The 24,915-nt window shown below is 38.6% G+C and overlaps 1 protein-coding gene across 6 annotated transcripts in view; it reads left to right on the top strand.

The window, feature by feature from the left end:
- Positions 1 to 24,915, top strand: part of HEATR5B (HEAT repeat containing 5B) — a 59,253-nt gene that overhangs the window by 28,874 nt on the left and 5,464 nt on the right. For 4 of the 6 annotated variants that reach the window (XM_055816495.1, XM_055816496.1, XM_055816497.1 and 1 more), the window contains 13 exons: positions 153 to 297; positions 1,138 to 1,377; positions 3,100 to 3,351; positions 5,439 to 5,620; positions 6,687 to 6,755; positions 8,487 to 8,666; positions 9,994 to 10,231; positions 10,873 to 11,133; positions 12,106 to 12,233; positions 12,420 to 12,564; positions 17,335 to 17,604; positions 19,893 to 20,117; positions 22,627 to 22,778. In XM_055816495.1, the coding sequence (XP_055672470.1) occupies positions 153 to 297; positions 1,138 to 1,377; positions 3,100 to 3,351; positions 5,439 to 5,620; positions 6,687 to 6,755; positions 8,487 to 8,666; positions 9,994 to 10,231; positions 10,873 to 11,133; positions 12,106 to 12,233; positions 12,420 to 12,564; positions 17,335 to 17,604; positions 19,893 to 20,117; positions 22,627 to 22,778 (2,487 nt within the window). Of the gene's footprint in view, positions 1 to 152; positions 298 to 1,137; positions 1,378 to 3,099; positions 3,352 to 5,438; positions 5,621 to 6,686; positions 6,756 to 8,486; positions 8,667 to 9,993; positions 10,232 to 10,872; positions 11,134 to 12,105; positions 12,234 to 12,419; positions 12,565 to 17,334; positions 17,605 to 19,892; positions 20,118 to 22,626; positions 22,779 to 24,915 lie in introns of those variants that run through there. The other 2 variants (XM_027788473.2, XM_027788474.2) reach the window with 2 other exon arrangements.

The raw sequence follows: 24,915 nt of genomic DNA, 5'->3' as shown, positions 1-24,915 counted from the left end.
AACTTTCAAGATCTTGTAAAGAGCTTGGTACACAGCATCTCACACACATGGGCATATAATTGAAAAGTAGAATGCTGTTAATCCTTAGCAGCGCTGATTTATTGATACGGGGGTGCAGCAGCTCACTCACCTGTCATGGTACTGATTTTTAGGTTCATTTGTGCAGCTCCCACTTGCTGCTTCGCCGGGCTGCAGTTGCATGTTTACGACAACTTGCTCAGAGGGAAGCAGCAGAAGTATGTGAATATGCCATGAGCTTAGCGAGAAATGCTGGAGACAAAGAGAACAGTGGCATCAGTAAGTTATTTCTTTCATGTGGCCTTTTTGTAACAGTTGAGTGCACATATGGCTGTGTATGTGTGGTTTGCCTTCAGACCCCAACAATCCCTGCCCCCCAACAACAGAAAAAAAACCCTAAAACTGTCCCTTCCAGCTCCAATAACTTCTGGCCACACCACTGCTTACGTCTTGAATTTCACTTAGAATTTAACTTTTTGTAAAGTTCAGACTTAAACTTTTTTGTCTCATTAAGAGTGGCAATCAAATAGGGAACTCAGTGGAAACATTTTACAGTTTTTCTGGTGTTTTAGGTCTTGCTCTTTTGAAAATTAACTTAATTGTATGCTGTTTGATTGAGATACCTGGTTGTGTATTCTGTTGGTAGCATGTCTGCAAAGCCTGTGGACTTTGCTGGTTGGTTCAATTCGTACGCATACCGTTTTGTTCTGAAAACAGGAGGCTCAACAGTGGTGGTCAGCACAGTCTTCACACAAATATAAAATTATGAGCTTACTGATACTCAATCACATCAGTTAAGACTGTCTCTGGAAAGATTCTTTAGAGTCCAATACTATTAAGGGTTTTTATAAACTCATGGGGTGTATATACCTTGAAGAGAGAGAGATTGGAGGGGAGGGAGTAGTAGTACTAGGGGGTGTTATTTGCCTTGCAGGAAATAAATTAATTGCTGCATTAAAATCGTTCTAGTGTTAATTCAGAAGAAATTGGTAACGATTTGGTGTATCACGGCCTGAACTATACACACGCAAATATGCAATGTTCAATTCTAGTCTGTTATTCCTAATTTTAAAACTGAGCTCCTGATTTCAGAAAAGATTTCTCATTATGATTTTGCAGATACTAATCCTTTTGCACCAGGAGCTGGTGCTCGACGAGATGCTCATTCCCGACATCAGGGGGTTAATATAACAGAGACAGGCCTCGAAGGTGTTCTTTTTGGAATGTTGGATCGGGAGACTGATCGGAAGTTGTGCTCAGACATACACGATACTCTGGGACATATGCTTTCATCGCTGGCAGTAGAAAACCTTTCTCACTGGCTAATGCTTTGTAAGGATGTCCTTGCAGCTTCCAGCGGTAAGAGTTCTGTGGTGTTCACATAAGCAACAGTACGTCCTTAGTATTAACGTCTTCTGCCAATATTTGTTTGGAGCTTGTCTAATTCTAATTAAGACATAACTTCTATTGTATATCAAACTTTGATTATAGTACTCTAAAACTTCCTTAGAAAGAAGAAATCATCAGCGTTATATGAAGGTTTAGAATATCACTTTTAAGATTAAAAAGTTAGCTGCCTTCAAGTAGGATTTCCAGCAGAGCAGCAGTGTGATTATTACTCTGACTTTTCAGTATCTTGGTGAAAGCAGACATATAGTCTTTTCACCCTTTAAACATCAGGATGGTACAGAAAGAAGAGTGTTGTACATACTCTGAGCCGCCTTTTATGAGATTTTTGAGTTACTGATGTGATGAAACTTTTGCTTGTTGTTCAGCTTTGCAGGGTGGCTTGTGCAGATCTTGTCCTCTGAGACCTTACTTCTGTTTTTCAGCTTGTAGGATGGTGTGATGCAGATTCTGCTCATTTCCCTTGCATTTATACTTGTTTATTGGCATACTGTGAGTTCATCCTAAAGCTCTTTATAGCTGCCAGCTTTACATTTACTGATGCGTAATGCTACCAATGACTCCTTTTATGGAGTGTAGTTACCATATATCTGCCCAGTGAGAAAGACTTCATTTACCAAGTTGGAAGTCGGCATGCGCTTTTCTTATTTCATGTGGGATAGGTTTTAAAGATTGTAACATGATTGTCCAATCTCTTATCTGTTTATTAGTAGGTGAAATAATCTCTGAGAGAACCATATTTAAATAAATTTCTGTCAGCTGTACTTTTAAGGCAGCAGCTTCATTTTGAACTCCTTTGATTCAACTAACTGGCATATGAACAAAACCTGGTTTGCCTTTTAAGCAGAAATTTACAAATCAGCTACATAAGGACCTGGTTGCCTTCTCAAAACACTCTTGTGAATTGGCATCATCACTGTTTGATTTGCCATAGCCTCTTTCTTTATTGAATGTGTTGGCTCTTCAGCTGTTTAAATTTAGACTTTCTAAAAAGCATGCCTTAGTTGGGGTGGGTTAGGCTTATAATAATTTCTTCTCATTCTCTTTCCTCTAATTATTGCCAGAGTAATTTTTGTCAGTATCTTGGCATTTTGCTGATTTAGAACTTGTTACTGACATTTTATGTTCTAGTTCTGAATAGTAGAAGTGTATATCCATGTTTAGTGAGTTGTTTTTTGTCTCTGTTTGGATTTTGGGTTTTTTAATGTGATCCCTGAAGTAATTTTATTTTCTGAAATGAAGTCTCACAGCCGCATTTAGGGAAAAGAATTTTTTGAATGTTAAGCACATTTGTGGGTGCCATAAATTGCCTACTTGGCTGCATATCTGTTCCATGGCATGGAGCTTTGTAGTTTTGTTTCAGTTTAACATGCACTCTAGCTTTTACTTGAAATGAGAGCTGAATAGTCAAAGCTAAGCTGATTCTTCGATTATGAGCCTGGTATTTTCCATAACCTGTTCATTGGCAGTTTAATAGGTTAATTTTCAAGGTTGAGAAGTTTAGATATGGGATTCAGCTATAGTTGGTATCTGTGGAGAATTAACGTCAGAGGAATTTATTTTTTATCATTTAAACCAAATAAAGGGTAATATAGCCCAGATTAGAGGTGAAAAACATTTCTTTTACTGATATTCCTGTGCCTTTCAACATTTTTTAATTGTTCTCTGTTGTAGACATGAGCACTGCTGCTCCCTTGGGAGGAGGGAAGGATGAGGAATTGGAGAAGAAGGATGAGATGGATGATGATACCATGTTTACCACCTTGGGTGAAGAGGACAAATCCAAGCCTTCTGTAGCACCCCGTTGGGCAACTCGTGTGTTTGCAGCAGACTGTCTGTGTCGAGTTATCATGCTGTGTGAGAATGCGAACAAGGCACACTTCGATCTGGCACTGGCTCGTTCAGCCAGGCTTAAAAACCCCCAAAGTAATTACAGAATGTGCATGTTTTAGTTTTGTTTTTAATTTTTAATTTAATTAAATTTTTGACACCTCTTTTACAGCTTAACATTACACAACCAAGGAAAAATATGAGCAGTTACCTTTCATTCAAATGGTTAAAACCAGAGGAAAGAAAAAGCCAACAAAAGTCAATAAAACTGTAGTTGTGTAACTGCTCTAGTTACTGTAGCGTGAACACAAAGAATGAGGTTTGCTGGAGAATATAACTTCCAACAGACTGATCTGTTGAGGAAAAACACCCCTTAGATTTGTAAACCTTTTCTCCAGTCTGAAATAGAAGCAGTAAACTGCTGGTGAAGGGTGGGCTGGGAACAGTTTCTGAGTTATAACATAATGATGAAATGGACTTCAGAGATTATTTTAGCATCTCTAGACCAAAGGGATGCTAGGAAAGAATAAAAGAGATAAGGCCAGGTAATTATTGCTGTGGCATTGGTTGAGGAGAGAGGGATGTGGGAGAGAGTTATAATAAAACGTGGACCCAGCTGCTTTATGAAGTTCATTCTTTTGGTATCCATGAGAGTGATGAATGTTAGTTTTAAAGTTTACGCATTGAAGATACTTTTATGAGTTACAGGATCAAAATTGAGAGTTCAGAGATGACATAGTTGTTTTGTGAAGAAACAAGTTTCTAGCATTTAGTGGGGGGTTTCTGTCCTTGAGTTGTCTGTGTGTATTGGTTGTTAGTACATAATGATTGTTTGCTTTCACCCGTGTAGCACTCATGAAGACTTTCTGTATGTAGGCTGAATATCATGAGCATCCTAGAGTGCATGGTAGTAATGGATTTTAGTGTCTATGTTGTTAAGGGTGTCTGTCGTGATATGGAGACTCATCAAGACTTTGCTTGTGTTGCTTTGATGCAGTTTGGTTCTAGCACCGTGCATTGGTTTTTGAGAATCTTGTTTCTGACTTGATTTGAGGCTGAGGTCACTATTGGGAGACTAAGAAGAGTTTGGGGAAAGTTTATTTTGAGATGGCGTTGTATTATAGAGGAAATGATGAAATAACTGCCACTTATAGGATCCAGCAGAGGACTGCATGTTATAGTCCTGAGAATTTATTTCTCTGAATTTATTGAAAGCAAACTTGATGTGTTTTGGTATGATTGTAAAAAGGAAAACTCAGCAAACTTCTACTCCCCCAACTTCAACTTTCAAAATATCTAAATTTTACTAACATCTGTGATGGTCTGAAAAAGTAAGTGCAGACTTTATGTCTTTGTAGTTTTTAAGTCGTTTCCAGTCATCCATTACCGACATGCGTCGAAAAGTTTATTTTCTAGCTAAAACTTTTCATTTTTTACCTTGAGACTTGAAAATATGTAGAGCTTTTGTATTTTGGGGGTTTGTAATTTGTGGCTTTTGTTAGTCACACTGGATGTTGTGTTTTCGAATAATTTATTTTTGTATTAGTTGTACAACATCTGGTAAATTCAAATTGAAAGTAAGGAAAGGAATTAAATGAATAAATAGAGAAGAATAATCTTTTCAGAAATGTTACCGAGTTATGTATTTTCTTTTCTGTGTCTTGTGTGCTGCTTGCTTACGGCCTCGGATGTGGCTTTTGGGAGGAGAACTAGAGGCATACTCGGTCTTTAGGTTTTTAAACTTCACGAGGTTTTGCTTTATCAGCAGAGGTCACTATAAGCATAGGACTTGAGCAGGCACTGCCGTGAAGGTTTCCTGTAGGTTTTTGGTGTTCACTGAAATTAGCTTTACTAAGTGTTCTGATCTCTTCTAAGCTACTCAGCCACATTTACATACTCTATTAAATGCAGTTTTTCTGTATCATGTATTGCATTTTGTTTCAAACTTGTGCTTGATTTTTAAGGTTCGCTTAGGAATAAAAGCCCTTGTATCACTTTAAAGTGCGTTGGGGGAAGACAGAAAAATAGGTTACATGCTTTTCTGCCTTCTTCCATACCCTAAATGTGGACCTTTGAAAAAGAATAGGTAGAATTTGTACGTGTCAAAGGGGAAACTGATACAAATAGCTGTGATGTTAGCTATCTGTTAAGTTACTAAATAGTCCTTTCTGGTTTGTTCTAAGATGACTTCTTAGTACTCCATCTCTCTGACCTTATTCGAATGGCATTCATGGCTGCAACTGATCACAGCAACCAGTTACGAATGGCGGGTCTTCAAGCTCTTGAAGATATTATCAAGAAATTTGCATCGGTTCCTGAGCCAGAGTTTCCAGGCCATGTGATACTGGAGCAGTATCAGGCTAATGTGAGACCTCCTTTATAAGTTCAGAAATTGTATATTTATGCCAATATGACAGTATTAGCTTTGAGAGCATTTTGTAACTTCAAAAGACCTATGAAGAGAGTTTTGTGTGTGAAAATGTACTGAAGAGACACTTTATTTACCTCTTAAATTTATTTTGTATCTCTCCTATGTATTGCAATTTAGTAGCTGACAAAAGTGAAAACTCAGTGGCTATTGATTCTTGAAAGCCAAATATTACAAGTTACATTTCACTTTTGGCAAGAGTAGCATTTCATTTGTAGAGTTAGGAATTGGGAAATAATGCTGATCGAGTTCCAGATTGAACCTAATAAATCTGTTTTCTTGGGAATTAATTTTCTTGGGAATTCAGTTTAAATGAAGACTACAAAAGTATAGGAATGGGAAGCTGGAAGATTTATTTTGGGGTATTACTGATTTATGTTGTTGGATAGCTTAACTTTTTCATGTCTTTTGTCTTCACTGTGTTTTCTAAATCTTTGCAAGTGCTTTTTAAAGGCAGCTTTCATCCTTTTCACTTCCTGCCTTTTTCTTTTTCCTTCTGTAGTGCTGTAACCATTGCTTCTCTCTCTTTGACTTGGTTCCTTTTGTTTCAGAAAAATGCTGCCTTATAACAGCTGCCTAAAAGGCTTTTTTGTCATTTTGGGAACTTGAGGCAAATCCAACTATAAGCATTTCATTTCACATCCTTTGCACATCAAAAAGTCATTGGCTTCTTGAGCCTTAGCATAAATTGCACCCATAATACTTTAACGATTAAAAAGTTACTCATTAACAGAAGGAAGATATAATACCACATATTTGACAAAGGTAGTTGAGGCTTAAAAAGGCAGTGGGCAGGCAGGAAAACACTGGTTTACAATTTTTTTGTTTAAGGAATGCTATTGCAAATGGCTGCTAGACCTCAAGGATAAGCTTGGGGTGTAACTATAATGCCAAAATTGGCAATCTTGTCTTGCTTGTTCTGTATATGTGCTTTAGCCTTAAACAGGGCAAGATGAAGAATGCTGTGTTACTGTTGTTCTGGAATTTTTCTTTCTATCAACAGGTTGGAGCTGCTCTGAGGCCAGCTTTTTCCCAAGATACACCATCTGATATAATTGCAAAGGCCTGCCAGGTACAGAGGAAAATGTTCAGACAGTATAAGCCAAATTGTTTTTCCTTCACTTTCAAAGAAGGATGCAGAAGAGAAGTAGCAGCAAAGGGCTGCCAAATTTTGTAAACCTACTAAGCTGTGATGTTTTTGCAACAGCTTTGGAATCGCCTAGTAATATATTTTGTTCCTCAGAAGTGCAGAAGTCCTTTTAGGGAACAAACATCAGTTTTAAAATTATAACTTGGTGTATGTGAGTTTTGTTTAGTAAATCTTGGTCCAGCAGAACCGTGATTTTGTGTTGTGTTATACTCTCCATTTCCAGCAAAAATTGTAAGGATAGATCAAATAGGGCATAATTTGGTACCTATACATAGGAAAGAATATGTTTATCTCACCTTACAGAATGTTTCTGTGCATTTAAAGCTAGATGAAGCAATTTGTGTGAAAACATGCACACTCCTTATAACTTGTCAACATCTTCCTGTTCAACCAGTTTCAAAGTGGATGTGTGCACTTACAGGGTCAAATGGTTGGAGCTGAGGTTTGGGAATTTAACTCTCTAGAAGTTACATGGATGGAGATGAGCTGCACTGCATGAGTTTGGTGTTGCTACAGTTTTGTGTCATTACTGAAACATCTGTTGACTTGCCCAGCAGCGAGAGCGAAGCTGGTCTTAGCCCTACTGTAAATGAATTAAGGATTTGTGACAGATTTTCAGCAGCCTGGTCTGGTGCACCTTTGGGATACTTTTTGTGTTTATTTTAAGTATGTCCATCATTCTAGATCATAAAAGGCCCTTCCCCAAAGGCTTTCATGGAACTGGTTCTCTAAAAGCAAAACGAATAAATTGGAGATAGGACAAAAATGTCATGAAAAAAAACCTTTGTAAAACCTGAACTGCTTTGAGTTCTGTGGTTTTTTTTTGCTTCTGTTCCTCATCTTTGTGGAATCACCACCAGAATCAAAGCAGCTCTTCTGAAAGAGGTTGTCCCTTTTTCTATTGTAGAAAAGCAGCTGCACCAGAATTATTTTTTTGCCTGCATTATGCCTGGGCGTGAAAATGTTTCAGAGGATGAATGCCAATGTATAGCATTAGATAGGAGCAGCTGATCTGTATGATGTTTGTATTTTAAGTACCTGTTTCAGTCCATTTAATTAAAATGAAAAGTGGGGAGACATCCAACTGTCTGTCCACCATGTCTCTTGTTGATTGTTCTAGATCTAGACCTGATGGTTCCAGGTCAGAGCCCAGTTGTTTAAAGATTTTTATTTCACACATTTCTAGATCTTGAAAGCTTCTCATTAGTATGGAGCCTTAGTATGTAATTTGAGAGATGTGAGGTTTTAAAGATGTACTTGTATTGATTGCTGTGATTCTTCACAGTGAATGCAATGACTTGAATGATTTGACCAGACACTTGGGAACAGAATTAAAACATTGTTATTACCTCTTTATGGAGGATTAAAAAACTATTTAAAATATTTTCCATGTATCTATTAAGTTTCATTGTAATATGCTTTGCAAACGCAGCCTTTGTAACAGCTCAGCTGAGCAATTCTGCTACCATGGATGGGGAGGAAAAAAAAAGAAAACCTCAGAATGTTTTTATATTAAGCAGGAAGAGAGCTGCTAAGTGGTTTTGTGGTGGTTGTTTTCGGTGTTGGGGGTTTTTATTATTATTTATTATTTTTCTTTTTTAAGGTTGTTGGTTTTCTTGCTAGTTTAGAATTATTCTAAACTTTGTTGTCTAGGTATGTAGCGCTTGGATAGGAAGTGGGGTTGTAAGTGACCTGAATGATCTCCGTCGAGTTCACAACCTTCTTGTCTCTTCCCTGGATAAAGTGCAAGCAGGAAAGGGATCTTCTAGCCAGCTTTACCGAGAGAGTGCGACTACTATGGAAAAACTTGCAGTTCTGAAAGCGTGGGCTGAGGTAAATACTGACCATTAAAGCTTTAGAAGTCTGAAAAGATTTTGCAGCGTAAGAGCAGCCTCAGACCTCACTGGCTGTGCAGTGAGCCTTGCACCTGCCCTCCTCCTTACCTATTGCAATACCACTCCTGGGATGTTTTCATCTCTGTATCTTTCTCTGTCCCTTTCTGCCATTCTGTTGATCCATATTTACAGTGAGGCTTGGTTGTTCTTTGTTTTGCTGGATTTTACTGCACTTCTCTCTATTAAATACACTCACACCCTATCAGATTTTGATTTTCCATCCCATCTTACTGCTTTTAAAATTAAAAAAAAAAAAACCCCAAACCAACCAAACAAAAACAAAAAAACCCAAACAACCTTAAAATATATTCTGGGAAAATATTGCAGTTAAATAACTATGAGTTTGTCAAATTGTTTGTAATAAATGATGGGTTTAATGTAGCTATTGGTAGGAAATACCTGGAATATCAGAAATCTCCAAGTATTTACAAAAGACAGAATTAGTATTACTTATGTTGTCTGGATTCCTGGAATGTTACTTGTACGTTATAGAGCTCTACATATAACTACACAAATGGTATTTTTGTTTCTCTTAGTGTAGTGCTTAAAGGTTTGTGTTGTGGGGTTTTTTCATTAAATTTCCGTGAAAGTTACTTTTGAAATTACAAAGGAAAGTATTAACATTTCAGCAGTGTAATGGTAAGCACCCCATACTGTAATTTTCAGCTTTGGTATTGAGCATATTGAGCATCTGTTGTGTGATGACACTTAGTTCTGCCCTATTTCTTTTCTAAAAATGCGTATTTTTACTGTATTTTTCTGATATTTCTGCTTATTCCCATATTTATCTAAGTTTTTGAAAATCCTTTTATCCTCTCATAGCGTCTATCAAAGGCAAACATATAATGTTCTTGTATTCATGTAACACGTTTAAAGCCATTTTCATGCCTTCATGTTGCCTAATCTGCTCCCAGAAAGTGGCAATTATCTAATGTAGGTCAAAGAAATCTTTGCAATAAGGATGCATTGATCTAACTAAATCAGTATGGCTGTGTAGATCAGCAGTAATTAACACTTCTTAAGAAAAAGAGTGTGTAGCCAGATTGTTTTAGGAAAGTGCCATTTATGCCTCTTAAGTGTTATATACTAGTAGAAGTAAAAGAAAAAATATTTAAGTAAAATTTAAGTATTGCAAATCTCTTTTTCCCAGTAATTTTCTGGTAAGGCTTCCTTGTATGGAATTCTGTTACTTTGGGCAAGGCTGCTTTTTTTTTTTTCTTTTTAGGATCTTGCAGCATGTACTTTCATATCTGTTTTTCTTCTAGGTGTATGTGGTTGCCATGAAAATTAAGAAAGAAGCAGAGACCAAACCAAAGCGTGTTTCAAAGAGCACAGAGGAGGATGAGGATGATTTTGGTACCGTAGACGAATTGCCACCAGACAGTTTGATAACACTTGTACAGCCTGAGCTGCCTGCACTTAGCCGTCTCTGGCTAGCTGCACTGAAAGATTATGCTCTTTTAACTTTACCAGCTGAATTTGCTACCCAGCTTCCACCAGATGGTAAGCACTGGAATTTCTTCTTGTGGTGGTGTGAAAAACAGAAAGAAACCCTTAGCTGAGACTTCAGAATTATTCCATAAGTTACTTGGCAGGCACGTTTTTTATGCAAGTGATAGATTTCTGTCTATGTGTAATAGGAATGTATGTTTGAAGTTTGCGTCTTCAGTCTTCAATGATTCCCCTTCCAATCTGCAATGAAGATATTCTTTATCTGGGTCAGAGATCATTAAAGCTATGTCTTTGTAGAATTAAGAATACTTTTATACTTCTAATACTTTGATATCAAATACAAGAAAAGGTTTACTGTAAGAAAAACATAGCCCTTGAGATTAGAGTGGGTGCTGTCTTACAATATTTTACTGAGTTAAGAATAAGTGTTGTATATGAAAAATGCTGCAAAACCTGTTGATTTTGCCTGCTTTTCTTGCATTCTGCTTACTGTTCCATTGTGGCCGTTGCACTTTCTTACGAGAAGTAGTAATGTTGTACCTTCACAAGGAGAATTGGACTGCACTGCATTACATCTGAATACGTACATGATCAAACACACCTGAAGTAAATAAAATAATAAATTAAGAGTACATGCTTTTTGTTTATAATTTGCAGAGAATTTCAGAACTTTGCTTTGTTAATCTTAACAGGGGGAGCATTTTACACTCCAGAAACAATAGATACAGCTAGACTGCATTACCGAAACTCCTGGGCTCCCATACTACATGCAGTGGCACTTTGGCTAAACAGCACAGGATTTAATGCTTCAGAGTCAACAGAAGAGACTGCTGCAGCCATACCCAATGCACAGAAACGTGCCATGTCCATTACGTTAAACCAGACACCTGGAACTCCACCTACCACTAAATCTTTACTGGAGATAAACAAAGATCGAATGCACTTAATTTTGGGTAAGAGTTACAGGTTTAGAGTTCAGTAGCAGCACGTTATGGTACGAAATGGTATGGGAATAAGAAAAGGTACTTTGCTTGAAATCTAGGAAGTTTAAAATGCATCATGTGTCTGGACAGTAATGTTTCAACATATCTCTGTCTCCTCCTCTCTATCTCTCTGCTTCTAGTGTTCTTTATAGCTTTGACAGAGTATTTGTCGGTGTCGTTACTGTGATTTTTATAGACAAGTTGTTTATCTAGTTTATTCATGTAATTGAATAAACAGAGTAGGAACTGTTCTACACTGTAATATAGTTCAGAGGATACAAAATGTTATGCTTCAAAGACACAAAAACTGTAAGGTTAATTAAAATACACACCCTCAGAAAAACACATTTCAGTAGAGACCGATATTTTGACAAGACATGTGGAGTAACTTTTACATCAGTGAATAGCACTCACTGTTTCCTTTTGTTGCTATTTAACAGTTTTAAGAGGAGGATGTGATCACTTATTCTGAGGAATGCCAACAGTTTTCTGAGATTACAGATATTTAAAACCAGATTTAGATTGCCATATGTATAATATGAATATTGCATAATTTTTGAGGCTTGACTTTATCTCAGTTATCTTTACATTTTTAAAAGAGTTCAATAAAATAAAACTCAGTTTACAATTGAAGGATTCATAAGTCTGACTTACAGATCTTTAGAACCAAGTATGAATTTCCATTTAGTACTCTGAAGTTGGTTGCTGTCACTGTTTATTATTTTTTTCCCCCAGTTTTGGGGAAGACATGATACAGAAGAGAAAGCAAAAACAATTCTATTTCTAATACATAAACTCTTTTCCTTTGAGGGAAGAATAATTGAGAGGAACTTGTGTCTTTCTAAAGTTGTTAAGAACCTGCCTATACTTAGAGAAATTTTAAAAAAGCAAACTTGATTTTAGGATGACGTGAACATTCTTTTTAATTATTGTTCTTTTCAGGTGTTAGTATACAGTTTCTGTGTTCCCCAAGACCTGAGGAGCCTGTTGAGCATGTTACATCTTGTTTACAAGCACTTCATACTTTATTGGATTCCCCTTGTGCCAGGATCCATATTGCAGAGGATCAGGTACTGTATGAGCATGTTGTAACAATCAGCTTTTTCTAGGTCTTGGTCTTTCATCTGCGATGATTACAAAACCTGTAATTATTTTTGTGTGAGAAAAATATTTGCTCATCATATGCAAGTGACATAACAATTAGGAATTGTTAAGTCCTAATTAATTTTTCTAATATGTATTTTGTTTTGCTCAAGCTCCTTGGTGTTGAACTCTTGAGTGTGCTTCACCGACTCCTCCTGACCTGGGATCCTCCTTCTGTCCAGCTACTGGTTACAGGAGTTGTCCAGCAGATAGTAAGAGCAGCTCAAGATTATTTGCAGGAAAAAAGGAACACCCTAAGTAAGATTTTGAAAACACGGCTTGCTTTGCAGAGTAAATAAGCAACAGGTTTTCATATTGGGAAAGGAACTCAAATATATTAGAGTATGGTTACACTGAGGAGGAAAATGCTGTGTATTCCACAGACACTTTTGATGTATTCATAATCCTACCTGCTGATTCCTAACTCTTGTAAAAAGTAGGTTTTCTTCCTCTGATCATTCTAGAGGTTATTCTCTTCATGTCATGCTTTTCACTCATTTTTTGTGAATATGAAAGTAATACCCAGCACACTACTTCAGGTCTTACTAATACCTTGCTCAGTTTCATTGATGTTTCTCTATTGACTGCCTCCTTAGCATTTCATTGACCTTTTTTGTGAAGTTTAGTGGTTCAGCCCCCAGTGTAGGGTCTTGTGGTACACATCCCTGGCACAACTAACATTCATGGGGTGATTGAACTGCTACTGGAACCAGTGTGAAAAGTTACCTGTCCAGGAGATTTTGCCAGGAAGTGGAGCTGACTTGCGTCTGGGTTCTTACTTCACTGACATTCAGGACATTGTCAGCAACCAGGAGCTCTTGGAACAGGGTGTGCAAACAGGAGCAAGGCAGTTGGCATGGAAAAGCATGCTCATGCCGCCCAGAAGTGCTGCTCAAGACTATACAAGACTGGTAGAGTCAGCATAATGATGGCAGTGACATACAGCAAGACACAATCTGCTGACCGAGCAACAATCACCTCTGGCACATCAGAGGTCTAATGAGCTGGCTTGAAATTCAGACGAAAATCCTGATGTGACTGTTTTCCAGGTGCTTCTCTGTGCAGCCAGAGCTGAAGGTGACATTTGCCTTACCTGTGAGATGTGAAGTTGAGCACACTGTGTAGTGTCAGGAAAGGCAAATGGAAGAATGACACGCTCTTCATAGAGATCCTGCAGGTTCAGGAGCCCAAACCCCATGTGTCGTGGAAGGAGGGACGGCCATAGGCTATGCTGAAAATACAGCCCTGGAGGACGAGACTTGCATAAAGGTAGAAGCTGCAAGGTTGTGACTTCCACAACAAAAGGCTTTATCTCCAGAAGTCCGGTTGGAGAACACTGTAGAGATCTGGCAAGAGAAGAGGAACAAGCTGTCAGGGTAGGTAGGGCCAGCCGTCCGTCTTTGATAGCTCAAAACTGATAGCACTAAGAGGAAGTAAAGGGTGATACCAGTTAGGAACTCTTTTCTTGTTTGCCGCAGACTGCCTAATCAAGAAGAGGAGGTGGGTGAAGGCCATATTAAACCAACTTGGAAGAAGCCTTCCAATCACGAGCTGTGGGAATCTCCCAAGAGACTCTTACCCCCCCCAGACATGTGCTGGAAGGGCAACACTACAGGATGCTAACAAACTGAAGCTTTCAGAAGTATATTAGGCACAGGATTTTTTTCAGCCTGCATGCTGGACAGCCCAAATAAGGGAGGTGCTCAGTGGGTCTGCTCCTTGCTAATACAGAAGAAGTGGTTGTGAAGGGTGATGGTAGCTGTGGCTGTAGCAGCTGTGAGATTGTGAAGTTCATGATCATAAGGAAGTGAAGAAAGCAGGCAGCAGAGCAAAAGCTTTGTCCTGACTTGACAGACTTGGGCTTGTGCAGGGAGCTTACAAAGGACATCTTGGGGTAAGCTTCCTAGGCAGGCAAAGGAAAAAGACATGGTTCATCTTCGGTGACATAAACCAGTTCATCCAAAAGTACAGGATGCTAAATAAGCATGGCAGGAGGCTGACTTAGCTGAAGGGGAACTCCTAATCAATCTCAAATATAACAAGGAAGAGTATGGATTGTGGAAGGGGGGGCAAACTGCCCAGGAAGACTACTGAAGACGTTTGCGCAGGTTTGGAGAAGTGGAATTAGGAAGATCACAATTTGGCTGGAGCTGAGACTGGTGGTGAATGTCAAGTGTGACAAGAAGGGTTTTTATGTATCTATAAAAGCAGCAAAAAACCCAAGGAAGTTTGAACAAGCTGCTGAATGGATTGGGTGATGTAATGACAAAACATGTTGAGGGGGGAAAAGCTGAGGCACTGCGTTTTCCTTTGCTTAGTCCTCCTGTGTCTCTGAGTCTAGTGAGCAACTTCAGGGGAGAGAATCCACTTAAAGTAGATGAGCATCAGGTTAGGGACTGCTTAGGTAAAAGCTGGACGTGCCCTGGGACCAGATGGGGTATATCTGTGGGAGCTGACTGATGACACTAAGGCTGCTGTAGTCATCTTTGCAAAGCTTTGGTGCTCAAGAAAGCTTTCCGGTGAATGGCAAAAAATAGATGCTAGGTCTTAACTTTCAGTAAGCAAAGATGTGGGGTGGGGTTTGGGATATCATGCCAGTAAGCCTACAGCGTATGTTGAAAGATTTGGAGTAACTTCTCTTGGAAACCACTTTGGAGTACCTGAAGTAGAAGAACGTGATTTGAAACAGTGAGCACAGACTTACCAAGGAAAAATAATGCCTAATTACCCTCTGTGATGAAATAACTGGCTTTGGGTGAAGGGGGAGTGGTGGATATTGTTTACCTTGACTTTTGCAAGGCTTTTGACTCAGTACCCCATAATACCATTGTCATATTGGAGAGATGGAGAATGACTGGCTGGGCTGCAGTGCTTGAATTGAGTTCAGTGATTTGAGTCTTAACTGGCAGCTGGTTGCACCTGGGATTCGTTCAGAGTTCAGTATTGGGTCTGCTACTGTTAAACATCATCAATAATGACCTGGATGATAGGACAGCAAATTTATGGATGATAACAAATTGTACAAGTGGTGGATACACTGGAGGGCAGTGCTGCCTTTCAGGGGAATCTTGAGCTGCAGGACCGAGAACCTGCTGAAGTTCAGCAAAGACAAATGCAGTATCTTGGATCTGGGATGGAATAACGGGGCTGCATTAGAAAAGCATGGCCAGTAGATAAAGAGAGATGATTGTCCTTTCAACTTGAGCTTGTGAAGATGCATCTGGAGCAGTGTCGACTTTTCTTCACCCTTCACCCTCCTCTTGAGTAAGAGTTGTCAACAAAGGAAGTCCAGTGGAGGTCCACTAAGCTGCTTAGGGTGGTGAAGTATGTGACACATGAGGAGAGGCTGAGAGCTGAACTAGTTTAGTCTGCAGAAGAGAGGGTTAACGTAGGATAGACTAGCAATCCCCCTTCTTAAAGGAGATTTAACGAGTAGAACAATCCAGACTATACTGAAAGGACAGGAGGCAACAGACACAAGTTGCAGCAATGGAAATCCAGATGGGATACAAGGAAAAAATTTGTCACCGTGGGAGTGGTGCAGTGGCAGAACAGGTGCCCAGGGATGTTGTGGCATCTCCATGCTTGGAGACTCAAAACTAGATCAGCCCTGAGCAACCTGCCCTAGCTTTCATGTTGGCCCTGTTTTGAACAGGAGATTGGACTTGGATGACTTATGGATGTCCTTTTCAACTTAATTTTTTCTGAGATTCTCTGATGAGTTGATACACATAGATCCGGTTCCTCTACTTGCCCTTTACTGAACTTTAGTAAAATTAATTCCTCCTTCTTTTATCCCTGCTTCTTCTCATATGATATTTCAGCTTCTGGCAGTTTTGCTTAAGCTTTTCATCAGCGTATTTCATTACTTTATTTTGATGTTATATAAGAATATCCTTGACACAGGTATTAGCATCAGTCTGAAAGCTACTTTTGCTTTTAAGTAACCTCTTCCTTTTTAACAGAGCATCTCCCTGCTCAATCGTCCATGTACCATTTCTTTTAAAATCTTACATTGGATTTACTGTTTCCATCTTTGCCAGGAAGTTTAGTTTCCAAGTGGCAGCCTGGCAGGTAATTCATTGGTATATGGTTAGGTTAGATCTGCCATGTTTTCTTTTACCTGGAAGTAGTAGGGTAAAACCCAGAGAATATTCTCTTGCTAAGGAAAACTACCATCTTAGTCTGGCACAATATACTGTTGAGAAAAAAACCAACAACACAACTGTTAGCTTTTGCCCATTTTCTGCATAAAAACAGAGAGAGGATTTTGCTGGAACTTGAGGAACCAGCACAGCTAAAAATGCAAGCTCTGTTCCTTCTTATGAATTAATAGAATTGTTTACTGTAGGCCCAGTAAGTTGCATTTTTCAAATCAGTGAATGTGATATAACACTACTAATCATTTAAATTCATAAGGGCTCCATAGGGGTGGTGCAGGCCAGCTCTGACTTACTGAATCTCTGTTGCTGTTTAATGGGAGAAGGAAAGACTGCAGCTGGCCAAGCTGCCATTCAAAAGAGAGACTTTTTGAACTGAATACACTGAAATCATGAACTCAGACATAGAATCCTACAATGCTCTTCTGTTCTCTTATTTCATAATCAATTTAGGGTGAAACAAGATTTTGCAGGGTGGAACATTTAATTAATATCTATTAAATAATAAAAAAAAATACCATGCCTATTTACTTGGCAGTTATTGCTGTTAATTTTACAATCAGTTTTAAAGATGCAAAATAATTGCTGCATTTTTATTTTCTGTAAGTGTTACTACTTCTTTTTTTCTTCTATTTCTGGAAGGATTTTTATTAAGTATTGTTGCAATCACAATACTTCTAAAGCATTTGAAACCCCTTTAAGTCATTCTAGCTAAATCATTTAGCTTGACATGAGCCATGTTTGTCGTATCTTACTGCGAAGCAAGTTTTTCTTCTGATTTTTCGCTTCTTTTTTGAAGAGCGTTACATGTAATCTTTGGTGTGGGATTTCTTTCAGCTGCCTTAGACATTTCTTTCCTTTTTTTCAGATGAAGATGATATTCAGGAAAAAGAAAATCCTCTTGCTTTAGGAGAGGGAGGTGAGAGTGGTGGTCTTGTGCCTGGAAAGTCTCTGGTCTTTGCGGCCATGGAATTGCTCATGTTTATCCTAGTACGGCATATGCCCCATCTGAGTTCAAAAGTGTCAGATTCTCCAAGTCACGTTGCTGCCAAGTCCCACCTCTCTGAGGACAGTGCTCGTCTTGTGGCTGCCACTGTTACTATACTGTCTGACCTGCCTTCTCTGTGTTCTCCAGCAGGTAAGGTATCGTGACAAAGTATGTATGAGTGGTTACTGTAGGGGAAATGTAGTACGCATATGATGCTAAGAGCAAAGTGTAAATATATTTTAATGGGGTACTTTACGGGTCATCTATTGAAAAATATGTTTAGGTTCTAAAATAAACTTAAGAATTCAAGCTTTTCCACTGAGCAACCTGAAGGAAATTGAGTCTAAATTTGCATATGTACTGCAGGTTTGCTGAGGAAGTGGGCTTTATATCACTATGATTTTATTGTTGTTTTTTTCCCTTTTTTCATGATTTTGAAACTTCTTGCCAATTTTAATCATATTATGAAAAACCACAGACATCTCAGAGATAGTTAAATTCCTGAGAAGTTCATGAAAAGCAGCAGCTGGATGAAAAGGGAAAATCCTACTGAAGAAAAAAAAGCACAATTCAGCTGTGGTCCACTTGGTTTTGCAGCCGTTGGCTGTCAGTCATCCCAAATGTGACTCTAAACTAAATGGAGCTTTCTTCTGCCCAGGGAGACTGTCACAAAGGATATGTGTAAACTAGGGTAATTGCACTTGAGTGGAGTTCAGGGGTAAAGGACACAATTGCTTGGGAAGCTGTGCTCTTTGAGTTTTGCTTTTCAGAGAACAAATTGCTTAAGAGTTGTCTCATGGATCTCTGGGAAGTTTCACACACTGAAGTAGAGAAAACATTTTAGAGGTTGGTCCCTTAATGAGATGCATGGTAAATAACGTATCTGGACAAAGTCATGCTCAGGACACAACATGGGCTGCCTTCAAACAGACAATCTGTGTCTTACAGTTCTTTAAAAAATGGTTGATTTTTAGCTGATCTGGAGTCCTGCACTGTTTATATTGGATTCCTTATTCTCTTTCCTTTCTCCCCTGGCCTTTTTTTGGGGGGGTGGGGGTGGGGGTAGGACGGGCAGTGACAAGAAAGGAGAGTGGGTAAAAAGAGTAACAGTACTACTTCTGTTGACTGAAGTGGAGGCATGACTCCCAGTGTTTGGCAAGTGGCCAGTGACAGTAGCTCAGAAACCATTGTTAGGCTACAGGGACTGCTGGAGCTGGGATTTTTCCTCATCCAGAAGATGCAGCCAGCTAATAGCTGTAGGGAGGTGGGGATAGTATATGCACAAACATTTTTTGTAATTCAGCCTTTGGGTGTAAGTGAAACTGTGAACAAAGAGAATTCATCGCTTTCTGTGATGAAGTGGGGTTTTTTATTTCTTCCTCTCTATTTAAAATATGAGCATCGTGCAGCCCCCATTGGACAAGATCCTGGGCAGTCTGATCTAGAGGAACTGCTGCTTTGAAAAAGGGGGTTGGACTAAATGACCTCGAGCAGTCCTTTCCATTCATTGTTATTGCATTTAGCGTATTTATCCTTGCAGAATTCCCAGAAGCAGGAAAATGGAGGGATTTGTGTTTCCAGATGGGAGAAAATGAGGCACAGAAAAGACATGGAAACAGACTTGACTGTCTGACATAACCTGTAGATTGATATTAGATGCCTAAACCAAACAGCACCCTTTCTTCAGTCCTACAGGGGATTAAAGTCTGCATGTATTATTGAAACTCATTCTAATAAAGTTCCCATGTGTCTAAAGCCAGGTTATGTGTTACCTGACGAGTATTTCTTGAGTACGTGGAACTTGCATCTGCAGGACTGGCTGCACAAAACATACAGATAGGCGTTGATTTCTTCAGAAAATCAGTGCAGTAGGAGAATGATTTTATCTCCTTTGTAGAATAGCCAGTCAGCTACAGCTTTTGCCCAGGATGTGAGAGACACAGATAAATTTCTTACTTTGCTTCTGGGGCTTGTACCATACCAGCTTCCTTGGAAAGTGCCATGACTTGGTTTGAATACTTGTTTCCAGACCTGTTACTGTTGTTTACCTTATAGCACCCTAGTGATAGGCAGATCCTGTTTTAAGATACTTAACAGCCTGGATGGGTTCAATGTGATACATACCATGTATCACGTGCCATGTAGGGCAAATCTTCAATAGCTGATTGGTCATTCCTGAATTGACAGTGACATTTTAAGTGTTTGTTTGTATGACTTGTGTTACAATACACTTAGTAGTACTGGTGAATGAATTTGGTGATAAAATATTGAATGGCACGTATTATTTGTTACCTGAATTGCAGTTTATCTTGGTATCTCCTTTGTCTCCAAGCCATATCTATCCATATTGGGAAAGCCAAAGAGGTTAACTACCACAATTGTTGAAATTAACTTAAGAAATTCTATTTTGTCTTTTTTTTATTATTATTTTTTGTTAGGATGTATGACTATCTTACCCACTATCCTATTTCTGATTACAAGAGTATTGAAAGAAACAGCAGTAAAATCGGCAGATAATCAGGTCCCACCTCCAGTCAGTGCGGCTCTTCAAGGGATAAAAACTATTGTCACTCTTCCAACAGTCAAGACTGATGAAACTCAGAAACAATGGACAGGTCTTATCCGCAGCACTCTGGCATCTATCTTGGAATACTCTCAACCTGGTAAGTGGTCTCCCAGTGCAGGAGAGTTAAAATTAAAGAGAACTGGGGTTTGCTGTAATGAAAAGGCAAGTATTTTATCTGCCTGTAATTTAATAGGCTTCATAGCTGAGTGTTGTGGATTATAAGCAGTGATGAATTGCTTGTAAAATTGAAATGGGAGAAAGACCTGAGTGCACGGAGCATAACTGATCAGTTACTTAATAGGTTGTGTTGAAGACAAGCGCAGCACTGGCTTTAAGAAAAGACTCCTGTCCCAGATTTGTCCTTGTTTGTCAAAGAAAACAGACCATGTCGATCATAACCTCCTGTCATAAATTCTGCCTTTTGCAACTCACCTTGCAGCCTGCCACTGCTAAGGTCCTTTCCGTAGGGTATTTTTCTGTACTAGTTCAGACTTTCCTCTTCCATTTTGAACACTGTTCTGATGTGATTATTTCATGCTTTACATTTTCCTGAGGCCGACCTTACCAGTCTTCATAGTTTCAGCTAGTGACTTGTTTCTGGAACTTGGAAATCTGCCTTCTGGTATTGATCAGTCTTTTTGACATCTGCTGAATGTTTCACAAGTAAAATCTAAAGGTGTTCCAAACTGAATTCACTTCACTTCCTGGACTATGCTTCAGTTTCTGTGACTGTTGGCAACTCCAGACATGTTGGCAAAGCCTGAGCAAACTATAATTTCCACCCATCCTTTCCTCTCCCCATAGCTTAAAGGAAAGGAGATTTTAGTTGCCAAAACAGTGTTTGTAGGGAAACTGGTGTCTTTACTGAAACTGTAATTATTCAGTACTGTACATGGGACTTGACACTTTGTATTAAACCTCAAGAAAAATGGCAATCAGTGTGTCTTTTAAGTGTTTGCTGACACGATTTATATAGTCTTAATGACAGTGAGTGTTAAAGGGAGTGAGTGTGAAGACAGCAAGGGATAATTGTGGCCAGGTTCATACTGGAGTAGGATATTCACAATACCGTTACAAGCTTTCAGTGGTGAGAAAAAATTCTACTCCTGCCAAAAAAACCCTGTTGCTCACCAGCAGGATGTCTACTGTGTCTCTTTAGAGAACTGCAGACTACTTCTCTTGGTTCACATTTGTACTTTGCCTTGCCCTTCAAAAAGCAAGAAAGATGTACAGTCTCAGCTGTGTAGTTAGAAAAACAAAGACACAAAGATTTGTCATTTACATAATGGTGGTTCAGCCAAAAAACATCCCATTACATCCCCGAGGAGCCATCTATAGAGAGAATGAAGAGAGGCTTGAATGGAGTTACTCATGTGAGAGATAGGGAGTGAGTAGGTAATCACAAATGATCCTGAAAATGTCTGAAGGGGAAGGATCAGTAGATTTGTGTTAACCAAGTCAAACTTCTAATTTGATTTGTCACATCAGCTCTTGTCTTCCAGCCTTTTGTTACTGCAAAGGTTTCCCAGTCCCTCTTTCCAGAAACATAACTTGCTTTAGGCTTTTTTTGCAGACTTCCGAAATCTTTCTCAGTTCCTTGCAAGAGTGTATGTTTTCCTTTTCCAGTCCTCTGTGGAGTGGGACGCATCACACACAGAAGAATCTAAGCAAGGTCTACTACCTATGATTTCAAGTTTCATAATTCAATAAAATTTAAACAAATTTAATTTTTTTTTTTAAATTGTCACTTAAAATGCTTGGAGTAGTTTTTTGAAGTGAGGTTTCACATCATGGCTAAGCAAATTGAGTGTGCCTAGCTGACATCTGTAAAGGGCAGTCATGCTGTTTTACTTTTTGCTGACTGTGTATCTGCTGTGTCTTTGTGCCTCTCAAGGGGGAGCAGAACCAATCTGGCCAACAAATCCAGCAGAACAATACTTTTATATACACACACACGTTAAAAAAATAAGAAGTATCTATAAATACAACTTTTTTTCCCTGTTGATGTAAATTCATGAATGAGAGTTTGTGCAAGGAAAAAAAGGATGACAGTGGCAAATACAGACTATCTGAAAAGCAGGAAAGGTTGAAGTAGGACTGTTCTTAACTGGTGATACAGAGCTGTCAGAGCAGTTAGTCTGCAGTGTGAAACCTCATGTTAAGTAAAAGTTGTTGCCATGCTGGATATCAGTTTCTTACTCTGCTGTATCAGCTGCAGAGAGCAAGGAGAGGGGGAAGCAATGTATATTTTTAGTGGGGAAAGAATCTAAAAAATACGTTTTTCCTCCCTTGTTTACACATTGAAAATAAAAAATATTACTTGGTTGGAGAAAGTGTGCATGTTTTTTCCTTGATATTTAAGTTTCAGAAGGTTTAACTTTATTAAAAAAACTATTAGAATAGAGTTTCTCAGCTTTTTGTCAGTCACAGTCAATAATGATAAAGTGATTCTGTAATAAGTAGATGCATATTTGTATGCAGTTGCAAGTAATGTCAAGTACATTTATTTCCTCGTTGTGAGTTGATCTGTGTTTACTGGCTTTTACTAAATAAATTCTAAACCATTTCTGGAGTAAGCTACCAGTGTATTTGTTTTTGTTTTTCAGAAGCCTCTAAGCCTATTCTTGATGAAGTAAGCATACTTACAGCTATTGCTCTGTTCCTTTGGTCAGCAAGCACTGAAATAATTGGAGTGCAGTCTTTACAAAACGGATGTATGAACAGATTTAAAAGTGCACTGAATTCCTGTGATCCTTGGGTAAGATAATGCTACAGGATATATATAATAATGATATATAGCTGATGAAAACTAATTTATATATCTACCATATTTCGTGAATGCTTTGTGATGTCTTCAGAGACAGATACTGCTTGTCAAAATAAGTAGAATTTTCAACAGTGCATTATAGAAACTCTTTAGTGAGCAGAACAGCCCAAACCAAGTGCTTCTAGATAATTTGTGTTCCTGACCTTGTGCCAGGTTCTTGACTTACCGCTTTTTACAAATGAAAAAAAAATATCTTTGCTATGTGGAATGTTAGCAAATGAAAAGGTTGGTTACCACAGCGTGGTGGCATTTGTACATTAATGCTGATCTTTTATAATACAAACTAACCCCCTTTTTCCATAGATAAAATTACAGCCCACATTTCTGATTAATTTTATATTTGTTTGTGCAAAACCTGTGCTTATTTTACATGTTAATACAAAATTCGGTTTGAGTGCAAAAAGTTAGTTTTGTGGTCATCATCAACATCTACAGACTGTGAATCATTTGTCTCCTGATTTCACTTGTGCCCTTTGGTTTGTCTTTATGAATTATCTTCTAAATTATTTTCTCACCCAAGAGGGAAGTTAAAAGTTGTAGACTGATTTTGCTCAAGCAGGCTAATGCACTGTATAGTTAAGCAGAACTGTTCCAGCCATGTACACATCCATTTGTTTGAGTGGGTGTACAGATCTGCGGGTGGGAGCTAAAAAGAAAAATCCGTGCCGTTTCTACCAGTAAGTGCTGCAGAGATTCCTGAGAAGAAAAAAAAAATGCGAGAAATGCTGATGTGTTTAGGGTCACCCGTGAGGCATTTAAAATGCTGTTTAGATCGGTAATTCTTCTCTGTGGCCAGGCTCGTATTTTCCAGTTGTGGACATAAAATTCAGTTGGTTCTGAAGCTTGACTTTGGTGAAAACCTTCTGAAGCCTGACTTTGGGTGGAAAGCTGCTTAAAATTTTACGTCAGTTGTATTAAGCAGAAAGCTTTATGTCATACTCTCCCTAGGCTCTGTATAAACACATGAACAGTGGGGGATGTACGGTTTTGCCCACCACCCTGCTGGAAAGCTGTCAGTGAGCTGGAACTTGCCACTATTTTTGTAATTCACAGAGAATGCTTTGATGGCAGCCAATTGTTTCCACTGTCCTTGCTGATGTGCGGAACATATACTCTATAATACTTGTGTGTTCATTCTAGTTTTTTAAATATAAACCACTCGTTGGGGCAGTAATTAGACACCTGTTTGTAACAAAAGCATTATACTGATAGTACTAAAAGCATTGAACTGATTATGGAAATAACTCTTCTAAAGAAATACTGCATTGTAAGAAATACAGGAGCATTTTGATTTAAAGCTCTTACCACCTGCAAAAGTCTGAAAGGTGAGATCCCATGTATAGTAATAACTGGAAGGCTAGTGACCTCAATTCCATTCTGTCCCAACAAGGGAGCTCAGTTGAGAGATCTGTGTCTCTCAATGATGATGGGTAAGTTTTACATGAGAGGGTGCCTTACGCTTTGGAGAACCCCTGATTTTATCTCATAGGAGTTTTTATAGACTTCTGTGAATGCAGAATATTCAAAAGTTTTATATTATATAGATGGAATAAAAGAAGCTCAGATGAAATTCTGCTGTCAGATGCAGTTGTGAGACTTACTTGAATTGTACTTGCATCAAAGAAAAGAGATTTTTACTCCTTATTTCAAAGGCTAATAATCTTACCAGGTAATAAGGAGTAAATTTGAAAGAACATAGAAAGGGAAGGGAATTATTTGGACTGGTATGGAGAGATAGAGGAATGATTTGTTGAAGCAGGTTGAAGATGATGCAGAGTAAGGCATTAGGAGAAAATGTTGTTCTGTGGAGCTCTGTTAGAAAGCATACAAATAGTATTAGAAGTGTTACTAGTTCAGGCCTTAAAAATTGAGTTGTATAGAAAACTTGCAGCCATATACTAGTGAATTAACAGTGACCTGAGCTGCATAACTTTTATTTTCTTACTATTAGTATTTATGCTCTGTCATTTTTATTCAGTATTTTTTATCTATACATCTGTGTTTCCAGTCACCCCCAGAACTCCTCACAGATCATTGTGTTCAGTAATACTTCCTCTAGAATGTTTCT

Source organism: Falco peregrinus, chromosome 11 (genome assembly GCF_023634155.1).
Source record: "Falco peregrinus isolate bFalPer1 chromosome 11, bFalPer1.pri, whole genome shotgun sequence".
NCBI classification, from domain to species: Eukaryota; Metazoa; Chordata; class Aves; order Falconiformes; family Falconidae; genus Falco; species Falco peregrinus.
This window is presented reverse-complemented; position numbering and strand designations above follow the sequence as displayed.